Source organism: Electrophorus electricus, chromosome 23 (assembly GCF_013358815.1).
Source record: "Electrophorus electricus isolate fEleEle1 chromosome 23, fEleEle1.pri, whole genome shotgun sequence".
NCBI lineage: Eukaryota > Metazoa > Chordata > Actinopteri > Gymnotiformes > Gymnotidae > Electrophorus > Electrophorus electricus.
The window spans coordinates 7482153-7500187 of NC_049557.1; the positions used below are offsets into that span (position 1 = coordinate 7482153).

An 18035-nucleotide genomic window follows, 5' to 3' on the forward strand; every position below is an offset into this window, starting at 1 on the left:
TCCGGCCACAGTGAGGTTTAGGTCCGAGGGCGATTGTTCGAAACCCTCTGGTCTGGATTAACAGAATTAACTAATTCTATTGAACGACGGTAACGTTTCGTGCAAGATGAGTTTGCCAAAATCTTTATATGTGAATTTGTGCTCCACTGTCACGTTAAAATTGTTTGCAGCGCGTACACTAGTTATTTTCCTTCCTGAAATATTACGGATTGCAAGCGTGCCTAACTGAAGTGTGTAGGTAAAGTGTAATTCTAACATCTAATATTTCTAACAAATGCGTTGTGAGCATAGTATCATTTATAGGATAGATGCTTGTTAAAACACCTAATTTTCGAGTATCAAATAATATAGTTATGTTTGAAATATATTTTAAATAAAATAACTAAACCGTCAGTGTCAACTACCTCAGGTGGACAGCGTAGTTTGACATGGAATTAAAAATGTGCCTGAGGCATTGACATCTGTGCATTGCCGTGTTCGTGTCATTGGTATGGTGATCATGGTTTGCCATAAAACAAATGCTATCCAGTCAGCAGTGATGTGGTCAGAAACTGACCAGTGATGATGGAGATGGCTGACACTGAATGACAAGATGCCTGTCGGTTACATTTATAGGTGTAATTGCACGCAAATGAAATGCACTATGATGTACATGTATTTTATATTGTAAATGTAAATCCATCTAGGTATTAAATATACTACAATAATCCAGGTACAGTACAAGTATCTGTCCCAAGATTTAATCACTGCATTCCTGACAAAAATCTTACTGAATGATACATTTATTAACATAATTCTTGATGATGCTATATTGTTTTTGTGGTCATTTTAATCTGCAGTACTGTACATTATATGATTTTCTTTTTATTGTATTGTATCATTTGAATACTTTGCTATGACACCATTTTTGCATCACAATACACAATTGTATTGATACTGATTCTTTTACCATGAACTATATGTTTATATAATATATAAGTATACTATATAAATATATAGGTAAACTATATAAGTAAAACATGTTTATTAATGCATACCAGCAATTCTACACCAGTTAGAATCTTGCCATTGATGACCAGAATATCTTGGTGGCTAGGTAAAATAAATACTGTGTGTAAATCCTTAAGTGTAAACTTTTATAATCTTTCACACTACTAGCACTATATTAAGAAATGCACCACTTGTACAGGTCAAGTATTCCATATAACACCGTGCCTTATAATATATAGCACTCATTTAAATATTGTGAAAATGGCATGTGTCTTGTACTGAGTGTTTCAGACACTTGCCAGAATGATGATCACATACATGCCCTCAAACACTGGATTTTCTCCAAACACACATTTCATAGTCCATCATCCAGTATCCTTCACTGCTAGTTTAAATTCATGTACTTAATGTTTCTGGCCTTCTGACTAATGAACTAACAGTATGTTGTCTATTTTAAAGTCAGCAATATATTGAATGGTTGCTACTGCCATTCATTCTGATTGTTGTTTCAGCTCAGCTGAACCATGAAGTAACAAAGCTTACCCAATAGAATTTAAAGAGAATTAAACATCAGAACCAACCTGACAGAACAGGTCTGTCTTCAAATGTGTTTAGTAAATGTTAATATGACCCTGCTCTGTCAAACCTGCTTCTGGTAGATCTGAAGCACATATGCACACATTCTATCCACTAGCCTTACTGTGTGGCAGAGATAGATGACAACCTTCTCGAAGCCTTCTCTCAGTTGTTTTGTTTCTCTCTCTCACTTTTTATCTAAATCACAGCAGCCACTCTGTCACAGTGTGGAATTGTGGGTTTATAGATATGGCACAGCACTGGGCCTGTTCCGAATTTGCTTTGACTGTTCCTTATTTAGTTGGTGGATTTGTTAGTTTAAACTGTAAGCGCTTGATTGGCCTCACAGCCAAAATTGATTATCCTTGAGAGAACACTCTTATGTTATTGTTATTACAGAGCCTGACAGCTGTTCCCTAAACACAGGGCATTGCAGAAAAGCTGAGGAAAAGGAGTGAAAAGGTGTGTAGGATGCTGTGTAGAAAGTGTGGCCCCGGGGTGGTTTTTGTGATGCTGGAGAGCAACATTAATAAAGATTATTGTGGGTTTGTTTTGTTTTGGTCTGTTTTGTTTTTTTTTCATCATGTTTTAAAGCATCACCCACAGTGCCATATATAATGAATCATTACACTGTTTTGTGTCCATGCCAGAGTGTGTGGGTGGCAGGGGGTGGTGCTTGTGTGTGTGTGTGTGTGTGTGTGTGTGTGTCTCTCTCTGCAGGGAGAAGGATGTTTTGCCTACAGCATTCTGCAGATTAAGAATGATTCACTGCAAGTGCAAGAGAACTGCCTAAAGCAGTGTCCCTTGATCAGCTCCAAACCCAGCATGGCAGAAAGGTCAGAGAGAGAGAGAAGAGAGAATGTGTGTGTTTACCAGTGTCATGTGCGCTGTGTTGAAAAGGCAGAATCTCTAGTTTGGTGTGCTCTGAGGAGTTGGATAGCAACTGCTGGGCTTCCATTAAAGAGCAGTGTTCTGTGCTCATGCCATCTATAGCCAAGAGGATATCACCCACATGCAGAGCACCACACCTGCCAGACAGACAGACACACAGAGAGAGATTAATGCATAGATGGATGGATAGAGAGATAGAAATAGAGAAAAAGCCAGATCATCATACAACATTCATTTCTCTCTGTTTTATGACAATTAAATCAGCATTTTCTGGTTGTCTAACCAGCTGATATAATGTAAACTACTCTGCATTTCACAGACTTAATTTTTACATAAAAGCTCAAAGTGGCATGTTAAGCCACATCCATGATATTATAACTGGATCATGTGTAGGCTGTTTTACTTTACTGTGTTTCATCTACATGATATTAGCAGGGATTAAGGATACTGTGCCATCTTCCAGAGCATGTGCTGTTGTTTTGTTTGCTTAATTTAGGCTCCAGTTTAACCTCATACAGTTCTATTACTCGAGCAGATGCAGTCATAAACCACCTTTCTTAAATATATTTATAATAAACATATGGAAAACTTTGGTGTTAATAAATAGTAAACAATTATAACTTTCTAATGCAGTTCTCAGTCTTGGAAGCCCCATGACCTGTGCACTTTGTGTTTTCCCTGCTCTAATTACTAAGCCATTTAGGAACTCAGTCAGTGTGTTCTTGCATGTGTGTGTATGCTAGTTCAGTGGCTGCTTACCTGTCTGCAACACTGGCAGCCTTGATTTTCTGGATTGTAATAACTCGCTTGCTCCTATAGAGGGAGGTGGTGAGGCTAAGTCCCAGCACAGAGCCTACAGTCCTGCAAATCTCCACCTGCAAAGGACCTGATGACTGCTGCACTGAGTCTGCCCGAACGCACACACACACACACACACACACACACACCCGTTGCAACCAGGCAAACACGTTTGGGACAACCACGCACACACAAAAACACAATGAAAAGGTTGCACACACATTTGAACACACATCCAGAGCGACCACACCAGGGAACACAAAACAGCAGCACGTGGAAGAATGGAACAGAGGAGTGTGAGCAAGTTGTCGCAGCTACTGCTCGTGCACAATGTGGGGAAAGTTGGAATGATTTCAGAGCCCCGGGGAAAAGTTAGCGGTGGGAGTTGGTGTTTCGTATGCATGTGTTCAGGCTGCCGTCTGTGTGCTTTTGCACATCTGAGTGTGTGCTCACCCATGACAGTGATGTCGTACTCGATGAGGAAGCAACATTCCTGGCTGCTCTGCATCAGGAGGGTTAGCGCATCGGCGTGTTTCTGCCGGTTGAGAGCCACTCCATTCACGCTCAGCAGCCTATCCCCGGCACGTAGAGTTCCCTCCCTGAGAGAGCAGAGCAGGTCCAAAGGAAGAAATAAAGGGGCAGACAAATTGTGTGCGTGAAAGACGCACAGAAAGGAAAGTGAAAAAGTGAAAGAAACAGATTGGCACAAATGAATAGAAAGGATTGGAGACACAGAGAGAGACAGAGGGAGGGTGAGTTCAGCAAAATATAGAACAATATATTAAAGAGCAACAATCACACAAAGTGAAATGAGAGAAATAAGAAAATCACACAGAAGAAATGTGGAAATAGATGGAACAAAGGTGAGAGGTACAGTGAAAGGGAAAGAATGAAGTATATAATGTATACTACAAACGCGCAGAACACATCCGAACATCTTTTACGCCACCATGCATTTTGCATGCAGTGTAACTAACAGTTGAGAAAGAAACTAATAGTCTCACTAAAAGTTAAGTGTGTGATTATTCTTTTTGTACACTACAGCATGTGTGTGTGATATATTCTTTTTGTGGTTCACAGCATGTGCGTGTGTGAGATCTACTCTTTTTGTGGTTCACAGCATGTGCGTGCGAGAGATCTACTCTTTTTGTGGTTCACAGCATGTGCGTGCGAGAGATCTACTCTTTTTGTGGTTCACAGCATGTGCGTGCGAGAGATCTACTCTTTGTGGTTCACAGTATGTGTGTGCGTGAGATCTACTCTTTTTGTGGTTCACAGTATGTGTGTGCGTGAGATCTACTCTTTTTGTGGTTCACAGTGTGTGTGTGCGTGAGATCTACTCTTTTTGTGGTTCACAGTGTGTGTTTGTGTTTGAGAGAGAGAGATCTACACTTTGTGGTTCACAGCATGTGCGTGCGAGAGATCTACTCTTTTTGTGGTTCACAGTATGTGTGTGCGTGAGATCTACTCTTTTTGTGGTTCACAGTGCCTGCTGTTTTCACTTATTCTCACCAGCTCACAGGCTTCAGAATGTAGCTCATAAGCTTCAGTGCACTACATGCCACACAATCCGGCTATTTTCACATGCATTATCACACATTTCATTTTGACACTCCCATTTTTATAGTACACAAACACACATTACATGCATCTGACAAATCTCACACACACAAAGACACAGATGTTCTGACTCATCTTGGTCTCACTTGGTCTCACCTGTCTGCGGGGCCTCCGGGTCTGACATAGGTCACCACTAGAGGTCGCGCCTTATGCCAGTCCTCATGAAATCCCCCTGAAAAGAATCGCACACGCACAAACACATGCACACAAGTTCACACACACAAACACATGCGTGCAAGTTCACACACAACCATATACACATGCGTGCAAACACATGCGCACAAAGAGGAATTACATCTAACACATGAATATCTGTGTTGCAGCAAGCAAAGGTTTAGTCTATTCTTGGGTTTGTTTCTTTATGAATGCCCCCACTTTGTGTTAAAAATATATAAAGCAGATGTATTCAACTCTAAACTTTGAGTCCAAATCTGGTCTTGCATTTTGTAATTCACTGTAGTTATTCTAACAGTTACTAATTAGTTGCTACTAATCTAACTAATATTCTTTTGCCATCACACCTGACTTAAGGAAGAGTGCAAAAATCTTTAGTACTTGAATCTCGAGAGCTGGGACCCAACAGACACAACTTTGCTCTACCTATATCCCATCACAACTAAATGAATAACTAATTAGTTCCTTTGGACAATTTTTCAATTTCCAAATGACCTAAGCCATTAGGAACACTGAATACCTGGTGGACTGAGAGCTATAGAAGAGAACAAATGTGATCCATCTGGTGGGTCCTGAGTACTGGGTTGAGAAACTATAACATCAACTAAATGATTCTAAAATCTAAGCGTGGATTCGGATTCAATGTCTGGAGCTGAATACCTCTAGTTGAACGTGTCTGAGGAGAAAAGCAGAAGACAGCACCATACCTCGGAGAACAAAGCCAAAAGTGTTACCCTCTTTTTCCAGACGCACTTCAATGGTCTTCGAGATTACAGTGTTTGAACTGCTAGGGGCTGACAACAGAGAAGAATGTGGGTTACCAGACATAAAGCCATACAGTCACACAGCCTTACACCATACCAGCATTCAGCCATACAGTATATTTCCACACATCATTATATACAATATATCCCTCACATACAGTACAACAAATTGCATTTACTTGTATTTACTTGGTATATACATTTACTTGGTATATACAAACTTAAAATATAAGATATTTCAGCTTTCTTGCACTATCCAAGTTGTCCAAATTGGCACTCTGTATGCAACCTGTAGGCACACTATTACACTGTTGCGCCTGTCTTTGGCTGAACTCTCCTTTGGATGTTTTCTTTCCATCAAGGTACTGCAAGTCAACGGAGACACAGGTTTCAGCGGAATTTCTCTGCCCAGGTGTGCTGTGTATCTACCGAACGGGGGCAGCTCGTACTCCACCTCCAGCACCACCCTCTCTCCGATGCTCTTCAGCATGCCGAGGATCTCATCGTGACGCAGCTTGCTAAGGTTGATGCCGTTCACCGACTTGATGTAGTCCCCCACGTTCAGCTGGTCACTCCTGAAGCTCACACACAGAGACTGGATTCAGGTCACAATCATGAAAGTTACATAAAACCACAGCTTGTAATATTGAGTGATATTTTTTTTCCCTACAGAAACTTTATTATATTTTTCACACTTATTCACAAAGACAGAAAAGACAGCCCTTAAAGGTTAAAGAACCTTTCATTTATAATCCTGTGTGTAAATCATTTAGAGGTTCATACAAACAATTAGAGAGTTATGAATGATTTTTTTTTATCAGAGTACTGATTACTAGGCATTGTATGACTAATAAAGGAGTGCCATATCTTCAACCCATTCAAATAAAATGGAAGGGTCTGCGTGTTGCCAATACCCAATCACAGTGTTTAGCCCTGACAGTACAATGTTGAGGACAATGACATGACATAAGTACAATAGTGTGTGTGTGTGTGTGTGTGTGTGTGTGTGTGTGTGTGTGTAATAAGGCCTGAACTGACTCACAATGAGTTTGTGTGGATGCTAATTAAAGCTCTGAACTCTGACTGCTGTCACCCAGCACTGAGCATTTGCCTGTTAGTGGCAATAAATCTCTCTCTCACACACACACATACACACACACACACACAAACAAACAGCCCCAGACATTCACGCTGCACAGAGACTTAATTTACCAAGAGAGAGAGAGTAACATAGGACAAGTTCATTACCCCTTTCTAAATTAAGCTTACGTACACTAATACATACTTAACGCTAACAACCACCTCAATCCAAACCTTTCAAAAATAGGACAGATTTCCAAGGCAGCCCTAAATATATATTTTTAAATGTCATATCTTACTTTCAATAAATGTCAGTATGAAACCATCTAAAAATATGCTGCCAGTGTCTTTACACTCTGTCAGGGTGTTCACTGGGGAAAGCCTTCCCAGAAGAATGGAGGCTGTTTTAGCCATAAAGGCATGGGCATTAATCCAACAATCTCATATAGTTGTCCATGGCAAGAGAGGTCCATATAGTGTACCTGAAATTTGAAGTATGCTGTTTGACATGTATTGAATAACAAAAGAATTAAGAATTTTCTTATCTAAGGAACAGCATCTGGCTGCAGATGCACACCGAATCTTTCCTTAGGACTTATATTTAGTCCTTATTCCTTAGGATGCATACATTTAGTCCTTAAGACACATACATTTAGCCTCTTTAAGGCAAGGCAAATTTATTTATATTGCACCTTTCATACAATGCCTTCACTCAAAGTGTTTTACAAATATGAAAATACAAAGAAACAGATTTAGCAGAAGAAAACAAATAGGATTAAAAATTAATAGAGATAAAAATGATTAAAACAAAAAGAAATAAATGCGCAGACATTCCTGAAATCTAACACTTCGGAAAGGCTATTGTAATGACAGTAAAAAATTAAGACATGAAATTAAAACGAGGAAAAATAATTAAGAATCCAGTGAATAAATAAAAGTACCACTGTAATACCCAAGAGGATACAGTCTTCTCAGTCACTAAGAGGATATCATTCTTCACATAATTACAGATTGCTATGGCAGAAAACAATCATCTCTCAGTCCTTGAGATATCGGACTTTAGTGAGTGTCTTCTTTCAAACCATGAGAGGATGCCCATCTTCTCATAACATAAATACACCCATATATACAAACCTTCTGCTTATGTCTTCCAGCTGCCCTCAGGTTAGATTCACTACTCAGTTTAAATTTTATTTAATGTCTAAATGAATTGTCTGTGTATGTGTGTGATGTTTACATCAGCTTGTGCTGTCAGATTCATTGTACTCTGAGGGGTAGATATGATGCAGCAGCATACGTTTCTCACAGACACACACACACACACACACACACACACACACACACACACACACACACACACACACACACACACACACACACACACAGAAACAGCACCTAGAGGTACATACATATATTCAGAAATATACATACTACATGCAATTAAAGTTAATACTGTTTGCCTTTCATAATTGAAAGCACACACTTAGGAGGCTAATTCAGAGGTTAAGTTCATGTACTGGGGCTAAAGTTAAGGTTTTAGTCCATAAGTGTTGACTTGGAACACTTGCAGAGTATGATAGACTCAAGAAATGAATAAAATGAGGGAATTGAGTGAGTCACTTGATGGTTTGTTTTTGTTTGTGTGTGCGTGCGTGTGTGTGTGTGTGTGTGTGTGTGTGTGTGTGTGTGTGTGTGTGTGTGTGTGTGTGTGTGTGCGTGCGTGCGTGTGTGTGTGTGTAAGAGAGCAGGGTCTTACCTGGCTGCCAGGCCTCCTGGTCTTAAGTTTGACACTCTAGGCTTGCTGTCTTTGTCTGAGCCTCCAGAGATGGTAAGACCAAGACAACACCCCTCTCTCTTAATTAGCTCCACTGTGGTCAGCCCTCTGTGCTCTTCTACACACACACACACACACACACACACACACACACACACAACACACACACACACACACACACACAGCAGTCAGAAGAGGACAGGTGCTGCACAAGAGGCCAGTACAACCTACATCCTGCTAATTTAGGGCAGCAAAGTAACACCTGACACCTTATGACCAGAACCAAATGATCTAGTAAAGGAAAATGTTTACAGACTAACAATATACTGACAGTATTTTTTTCATATTTGAAACTCATGTAACAAACCTACACTAGGCTATTCTGCTGGTCTCTATTTACTGGCTACATTAATGACTGGTTAAAAAGGCAGGACAATATATTCCACTTGGAGTTTTAGGAAATCTGTGTCTTTATTCAGCTAAAGATGAACAGGGGTGTGGTTGGTTCAGGGGTCTTTCCTATAGCTCCAAAGCCCAGCTGATGACTGCTGAGACTGCTGGCAGCAACGACGCATGTGTAGTTGGTGAATCTCAAGATAAAATGACGAGGGACACGAGTGTAAAAGTTAATTTAGCATTTCAACAATAGGCAACTTACATTTCTAAAGGCCTCTGTAAACCTTACTTATTACTACTGAATACAATAAATGTGTATTATATAGATGTCATTTATAAGGCAGAAAATGAGGCTATCAATAATGGTAGAAATGAAAGATCACTGTCTACATCCTACTACCCAAAGTAGCCCCTGTATAATGCATGGGTTATTCATTTTAATTTTCAAACACAGCAAACTCTAATGACTATCAAATGACAATGGCATGCAAGAGGTGAATAAGGTGTTTAAAAATAAGGCCAATACTAAATTACAAACCAGGGGTGGATCAGAAGTAAGTTTGTTACATACATTTCTAAATGACCAGAGAGAATGAGAAAGGTAAAGAAAGAGAAACTGTGTGTGTGTGTAGCGAGCAAAGGGAACAGAGAGAGACAGAGAAGTGGATGTGCAGACAGAGAAGAAGAGATGGAAACAGAGAGAAAGAAAGCAGCAGGACGGTGCTGAGTTCAAAAGAGACAGAAGTTCAGTATCAGCACAAGCCCAGACAAGCTGTCTGTTCACCTCAGTACACAAGACTGTCACAGTGTCTATCTGTCTGTCTGTCTGTCTCTGTGTGTGTGTGTGTGTGTGTGTGTGTGTGGTGTGGACGCGCATTTGTGGGTGTTTGCTAAGCCCTTCACCCATGGCAGCATGCACAGCTGGCATGAGTCAGTCACGGGACAGTGTGAAGGAGACGTCTGATGCCGGATTACCACCGATGCTGCATCTTTTAGAGGCCACATTGCTGTCACCCACTGTTGCATCTTTGCTCCCTTTTGAATATGGGCCGTCATCTGTAAAACGACACACATGCGCACACACACACGTAGCCACATGTAAAACATGGTGACCTCTTGACTTGTAGTCTCTCCTTATATAGGTGACAAATGGCTTTGTCTCTGCTTAGGTAATATGTAAGCATTTGTTGAATAAATAATCTCTAAACGCAGACAACTATCAGAGGTTCAAGCCACATATCCACATTGAATTTGATTTTGATTTGAAAAGAACATTTTTTAAATAAAATACTTAGAATTACAGATTTGTACCAATCCAGTCTTCCAAAGCCAAATAGTCATTTACTACCCAAAGAATATCCAGTCTGCTTACATTTGAAAGTAAACAGGTTCAATAAATATGATCAATGAGAGAAAGTCTCTGCAGAAAGAGAGTCTCCCAAAGTCATGCCTGATTAAAAAAAAAAAGTAAAATTCATCCTTTATTGCGGTAGAACCAACAAAACCAATTTTCCAAGTCAATTAAAAAGTCAGAAACTAATTTAGAGCGTGACACTCCATCAGCCCTGCCTATGATGACACCATTACTGATGTAGGTTAAATGCCCCCATGTACGAACAATGCTGGCAGAAGCTTGCAGTCTATTTTCAGAATTTTATTTATAGAGCTCACACAAGACCTGGTTGTCATTGCTCTCTCAGATCATTGCACTGAACATCCATTTCCATATTTGCCTACAAACTCCATTAGTGGGCAAAGCTTTGTACGCCACATTCTCTCCCCCCACCCCCCCAACCAACAAGTACAAACTATGCCATACGTATGCAATGAAATGTGGTAAAGAGTGTTAGAGTAGGCTACCAGTTATGAATCACCCTGCGCGTCCTGTTTTCAAATAGCAATATTGCCACAATACTACATTCATTTTAACCAATAAGTCTTTATCATGCTTTCTATCAGCAGAGACATATAGACGTTCTGTGAGCAGACAGCTATAAGAGCTGATGGAGAGATATAATGCAGTCTGGACAACAGCTGACTGACATCTGAAATGGAAAGGTTAGCAGTCACAACAACCCACAAACTCTCCAGTTACAGTGCTCTACTGGACAACATACATAGATAGATAGAAATGGACACTTTGGTGTAGATGACTTACCACTGCGACCTTCCCTCCGTAAACCACAGAGCATGGCAGTAAAATCACAACTCCAGAACTCCACGCACCAGAGTATGAAAATCGTCTAGACCCTAGCTACACCTGTCAGACTTTACTATACCACGCAACAGCTCAGCATTATGGAATTTGTCAGCATTCACTGGGAACTGTCACAACAGTTCCAATGGCCCTGACCTGGTACACTCCCTGAGTCAACGCTCTTGTAGCAATCCAGTTTACATTGAATCATTTCCCTAAGAAAGATGGAATGTGGTGCTACAGTGGCCCACAAGGCATGTGTGTCTTCAGTCCCATATCCTACAACACTAGCTGTACCATCCTGTTCTGTAAAGGATCCTATTAAAAATAGAGAATATTCAATGTCCGAAAGAACCTGTTCTCAGTGAACATCTTCCTGCACCATAATATCTAAAACTCAGCATTCAAACAGGTATCAGATGTCCACACTGCAAACTCCAAACTTTAGCATCCAAAACAGATATACATCCAAACCACCAGCAGAACCCTGAAACCAGCCAGGCATGGACCATCTACTCCTCTGCCTTCAAGCTTTACTATCCAAACAAGGGGTTTCAGACGTTAAACTCCGAGGCTTAAACCATACTGGCTGCTCCATGCGTCGGAATAGAGGGCGCAGAAAGGACAGGGTCTGGCTGTAGCGGCACTGCAGCCTGGGAAGGAAGCAGAACTCCTGCAAGCCTCCCAAGACATCCACGACCTAGAGCAAGGGAACGAATTCCGTCCCTAAGGCTCCTGCCTCTTCTTTAGCTCCTCCCTCTCTTCCTGGGATCATGAGGTGTTCACGCTTGTTTCTTTCCCTCCTGCTCTGCACTATTAATCATCTCTGTTCACATACATACACACACACACACACACACACACACACACACACACACACATACAGACAAGCGCACACATACAGTGTGCCGAGTTGTTCCCTGACAATTGTAGTCTCATCTTTACTGTGCTAATACACACACACACCAACACAAAAGCCACATCCCCTTCTTTTGGCATGCTCTCAACCCCCAAGTGCCACTAGAAAAACTATCGCTTACAAACCAAAAACACACACAAACACACACAAACACACACTCTCTCATTCTCCCTCTCTCCCATAGGCACTTAGCTTTTCCATTTAACAGTTTGCTGAACTACTCAACATGCAAAGAGTCTTTCCCATTCAGATTACTGCTGACAGCTTTTAACAGGACAGATTAATAGATAGCTGCAGAAAGATTTGCAATATATATTGTATGGAATGAAAAATATATATCATTTTGCCAATGAAAATGTATTAGCTTAATTCATTTGTTACAACCACATCACTAAATACTGTTCATGCTGACTGTCTGTTGTAACATGTACCATTTTATTTGCTGTACCATAGTTTTTCCTAAAATGTGTGCAAATACATTGTTCACATAAACACTGACCGTGTCAGTACCTTCCACATCCACACAGCTACAGATCCCAGTTCTCGGTTTGTTTCCCTTTGAAACGACAATATGTATATCTAGATAAGGTTTGCAGTTCTCTACTAAAGAATTACAGCAACTCTACTCTGCCCCAAGAGGGTCTATGAGTGGCTGCTCTCATGTTTCATTGCTTAGGATCTTTCACTTACCGAGGACAACTGGCTTCAGCCTCAACAGTCTCTTTCTCTCCCTTTCTCTGTGTGTGTGTGTGTGTGTGTGTGTGTGTGTGTGTGTGTGTGTGTGTGTGTGTGTGTGTGTGTGTGTGTGTGTGTGTGTGTGTGTGTGTGTGTGTGTGTAGCAAAGGGGAAGCTTGCCCAGTTCCCCCACCTGTCTTTCCATTTGTTCATTTATCACTTGCACCAGATACCCAAAACTCAATTCCCCTACACAATAACACACACACACACACAATCACACATCAGTCTTCTAAGAGGCCTGGGAGTTTGAGGGTGAGGTGCACCACCCTGTTCCTAGAATTGCACACTTCTGGACTGAGACTGATGTTATTCCTGGGATGAAATCACTCTGCCTGCTGAGGGGTCACAGTGACAAGTGCCCCTATTACCACTGGGACAAACTTGAGGTTAACCTTGCACATTGTCTTTATTTGTTCTTGCAGTCCCTTACAACTTCTCATATTCCTTTCTTTGGATATTTCCATCACTTGCGACTGCCATATCGATTACCACTACTGTTTTCTGCACCTTGTCTACTATAATGATGTCTGGTTGGTTCGCTGCTACTTTGTTTATCTGTCTGGATCTGGAAGTCCCACAGGATCTTAGCTGTGTTGTTCTCCATCACGCTCTGTGGTTCCTGTCTGGACTTGAGGGTGTCTAGCTCATATGCCTTACATATGTTTCTGTATATGATCTCCTACTCGGTTGTGTCTCTCAGAGTGTGGTTGCACTGCAGCACCTTGCATCCTGCTCCTTTGTGCTGGATTGTCTAGAGGCTCCTTTGCACAGTCTATATCTTGGGTCTTGGCTGGTGTGATACACCCCTGCTTCAATCGATCTATTGCTCAGGACTTGATGTTGTGCCATGATTAGTGCCTCTGTCCTTTCCTTCAATCCTACCTTTTCCAATCATTGGTAGGATTGTCTTATGCCACCTCTGTCAGTGGTACATTCCTTGGAGAGGCTTATCCTGCCATGGCACAAACATAACATTTCGGATGGTCCATCAGGTGTGCAATTTTGACAATATATATATATATATATATATATATATACACACACACACACACACACACACAGACACACACACTGCCTGGCCAGGTCACACACTAATATTTCGTTGGACTGCTTTTAGCTTTGATTACGGAACGCATTCGCTGTGGCATCGTTTCCACAAGCTTCTGCAATGTCACAGCATTTATTTCTGTCCAGAGTTGCATTAATTTTTCCCTGTATTGATGATGGGAGATTTGGACCACTGTGCAAAATCTTCTCTAGCACATCCCAAAGATTCTCAATGGGGTTCAGGTCTGGACTCTGTGGTGGCCAGTCCATGTGTGAAAATGATGTCTCATGCTCCCTGAACCACTCTTTCACAATTTGAGCCCAATGAATCCTGGCATTGTCATCTTGGAATATGCTCGTGCCATCCGGGAAGAAAAAAATCCATTGATGGAATAACCTGGTCCTTCAGTATATTCAGGTAGTCAGCTGACCTCATTCTTTGGGCACATAACGTTGCTGAACCTAGACCTGACCAACTGCAGCAACCCCAGATCATAGCACTGCCCCCACAGGCTTGTACGGTAGGCACCAGGCATGATGGGTGCATCAGTTCAGATGCCTCTCTGATGCGCCTATCACTCTGGAACAGGGTAAATCTGGACTCATCAGCCCACATAACCTTCTTCCATTGCTCCAGAGTCCAGTCTTTATGCTCCCTAGCAAATTGAAGCCATTTTTGCCAGTTAGCCTACTACACAGCTGTTTAGTCCCAATCCCTTGAGTTCTCTTCGCATTGTGCATGTGGAAATGCTCTTACTTTCACTATTAAACATATCCCTGAGTTCTACTGTTGTTTTTCTACGATTTGATTTCACCACACGTTTAAGTGATCGCCAATCACGATCATTCAAAATTTTTTTTACAACCACATTCCTTCCTCGAAGATGATGTTTCCCCACTGTCCTTCCACTTTTTAATAATGCGATGGACGGTTCTTAACCCGATTTTAGTAGTTTCAGCAATCTCCTTAGATGTTTTCTCTGCTTGATGCATGCCAATAATTTGACCCTTCTGAAACAGACTAACATCTTTTCCATGACCACAGGACGTGTCTTTCCACATGGTTGTTTTACAAATGAGAAGCCACTCACTGCATCAGTTAGGGTTAAATAACTTGTTGCCAGCTGAAACATAATCACCCATGCAGTAATTATCCAATGGGAGGCTCTTACCTATTTGTTTAGTTAAATTCAGGTGGTGACCTTATTTTTTGGCCAGGCAGTGTGTATAATGAATAATCTGTGTACTCTCTATAGAGTATATATACTCCATATACTCTGTCAAAAATGTCAGGTGGACATTTAGATATTTTAAAAATCTGTGAAATCATCTAGCTCTAAGCTAAATGTAAATATTTAAAGAATCTGAATCCGTTGTGCATAAAAAATTCTCTGAATGGTTTTAATTGATTTTGTTACTACAGTGCTCTCTTGTGGTTTGGGCATAGTATTACAGATCAGGTCATCATCTAAGAACTACAATCATGACTGTACACAACTGAACATGATCAGTTCATAGCCAGGCTAAGACAACAGTATTAAAGTATTCCTGACCAAGTATATGCATCCAGACACATCCACCCTGCTGACCGCACCCACACAGTACAAACCCAGCTTTGCACCTGTGACATACAGTAATTACTGTACATCAGTCTATCACAAGCTCTCCTCTTACACACACACACACACCCAAATACCTTTGGCTCTTCCTTTTATGACTCCCATGCGGCAGCGCAGAGAGAAGAAGACTCTCCTCTTCCCTTTGAGTCCTCCAATTGGTCCCTTCTTCACAGAGCTGACAGGAGAGGGAACTCCATCGGGAAGGCGTTTGGGATTAATGCTGCAACTCACACGCCACATCTCAACTCTTTCCCTCTGCTCCTTTCACAAGCTCTTATCACTCACTTTTCCTTTTCCCTTCTATCTTTTCTTACAGGCTTCCAACAGCCTATATTCTAGCAGGAGCAATCCGGCATCTCCCTTCTTCACCCACTCGTGCTTGTGGGTCTCCTTGTATCTCCTCCTTTGCCTTCTCAATCCGTCTCCTTCTTGGCAGTTTTGTTCTCATTCCTGGATGGATGTCGTCTGGGTCGTTTCACACGCATCCATGAGCTTGTCTCACAGTTGGACGACAGACGCAATGTCTCATATCATAAACCTTCCTATAGTCACGCCACAGACAAGCCTGATCAACAGTGCCACCACAACACAAATAAATAAACGGATGCTGTTCAAAGTGCCGGTGGGCTATGTTTGTGTGCGCGCGTGTGCATGTGTGTGTTTCTGGCTGGGAGCGCAGAAGGCAGATGGAATATAGCTTCTCTCCGCAGAGATCCAGTCTGGCAGAACCACAGGACACGTCCCATCCAGAGCCCATGGCTCACAACCGACCTCATCTACTGCAGGATGCAGCGCACCAGAGGAGCTTTCATTACCATTAGTAACACTAACAATAAAAAACTGCATTAAAATATTAACATGGAAGTGTAGAATCCAATAATCAATTATGACATTATAATATTAATAGTATGGTTGACAGAAGTACACAAATGCTTCCTTATTTTATTTTCAGAGTAGAAGTAAAAATAACATATTACTCCATAAAAAGTGAAACATTAGAAACTTAATGTACTGAACATGTATTAAAATGTATTTGTGTTAAATTTTAAGCATAAATAGATAACTAAATAGATTTTATGCATAAAGTAAGTAGAAAACAATGTCCTCAAATGTGTCAGTGAATTTGTGACTGACAGTGTAGATGTGCTGTTCAAACAACTGTCTTTTATTGTACTTATCAAAAGTAAGATGCATTAATTGGTGTTGTATTTCACAGAGACTTAACCCATATACATTCTTTATGAAGTCAGCAAAAAAGCTAATTGTTCCATCAGTGCAGGTACTCTGAAAAGAATGCTCTGCCTCTTTTTGTGGCATAAAAGTTAGTGGAGTCATAGTTCAAAGTCTTTAAACTGTAAGTAACCAACCAAAGTTTAAATCACCATAAAATAACACTTAAGTGTTATGTCATTCAGCTAACACACATTTTCCAACATTATACTACTACAATAGTTGGTTGAGTAAAACAGTGAATGTTAAAGTAAGAGTCCCAAAAAAGAATCAGTGCAGCCAGTAGGCCCGTTTTTTATTACCAGCAAAACAGAGGCATTACCCCCACCACTATAAAACCAAAGTGACTATTAAAGATGAATGTGATATGCACATTTATAGTACTGTTGACTAATGAAGTCAGAACAATTGGAGAATAAAAAAGAAAACAATGCAGTCCAGAAGCTAAAGCAGACATATTGACTCATATTTTTTCTAATAAAAAGTGTGTCAGAGTAAGAGTGTGTCAGAGACAGCAGAGTAAGATAACACCAGTTGAAGACTGATAGGACGTGGCAGTAAATATAAGAGCTGTTATGACACCTTTTGTTTTGCCAGTGTTACTGCCTTTTCACACATCTCATGTGACTCCACTTCACTCCCCACAAAAGTGATTTAGACCACACTACCTAGTATAACTACTAAGATTACGACAGGGCTGTGCAGTTTGTGACAATATGATTTTAGAAATCAGTTTATCCTGATTGAACCATGTCTTAATTAAGAAAATAGTCTAAAGAATGATTCTCAATACTTTCATTCACTCACAAGCACCCATTAGAGGCCATAGGAACTTCTAAAATGCAAACAAGACACTCCTGCAGAGAGAATGAGGAACACTAAAAATATGCATACCTGGCAGGCAAGTTCTAAATGCTGTTTATATGGGTAGTGTGAACAGCCTAAGTGAAAAACAGCCCTATAAATGCAGTAAAATCAAACAAATGTAAAGTACTAGCTTTCTGCAATGGTTTGTGTGGTATCAGCAGGACATAGCTGGCTGGAATCTGCACCTTAGTTAACTCTGCATATGTTCTGTAGGCCTGTTCTGAACAATGCAGGAGGTTTGTTTTGCCAGATGTCACTGCCAGCTTCTTGGCACATCCTATTACCCCAGTGGGTGGAGGACCAAAGGCTTGACGCAGAACAGAACCAACAGTATTATTTAAACGACACTATTTTT

The 18035-nt window shown here is 40.9% G+C and overlaps 1 protein-coding gene across 7 annotated transcripts in view; it reads right to left on the minus strand.

The window, feature by feature from the left end:
* The window catches only part of grip2a (glutamate receptor interacting protein 2a), a 25848-nt gene extending 9622 nt beyond the window's left edge, over positions 1-16226 (minus strand). The window contains exons 1-9 of one of the 7 annotated variants that reach the window (XM_035522166.1): positions 15661-16226; positions 10042-10119; positions 8650-8785; positions 6243-6388; positions 5757-5843; positions 4972-5047; positions 3709-3854; positions 3217-3364; positions 2440-2594 (exon numbers count right to left, since the gene is read on the minus strand). In XM_035522166.1, coding sequence (XP_035378059.1) covers positions 2440-2594; positions 3217-3364; positions 3709-3854; positions 4972-5047; positions 5757-5843; positions 6243-6388; positions 8650-8785; positions 10042-10119; positions 15661-15823 — 1135 coding nt within the window. In that variant the 5' untranslated portion in view covers positions 15824-16226. Of the gene's footprint in view, positions 1-2439; positions 2595-3216; positions 3365-3708; positions 3855-4971; positions 5048-5756; positions 5844-6242; positions 6389-8649; positions 8786-9966; positions 10120-11221; positions 11946-13799; positions 13872-15660 lie in introns of those variants that run through there. The other 6 variants (XM_035522165.1, XM_035522170.1, XM_035522169.1 and 3 more) reach the window with 6 other exon arrangements.
* Between the last annotated feature and the right edge of the window lie 1809 nt (positions 16227-18035).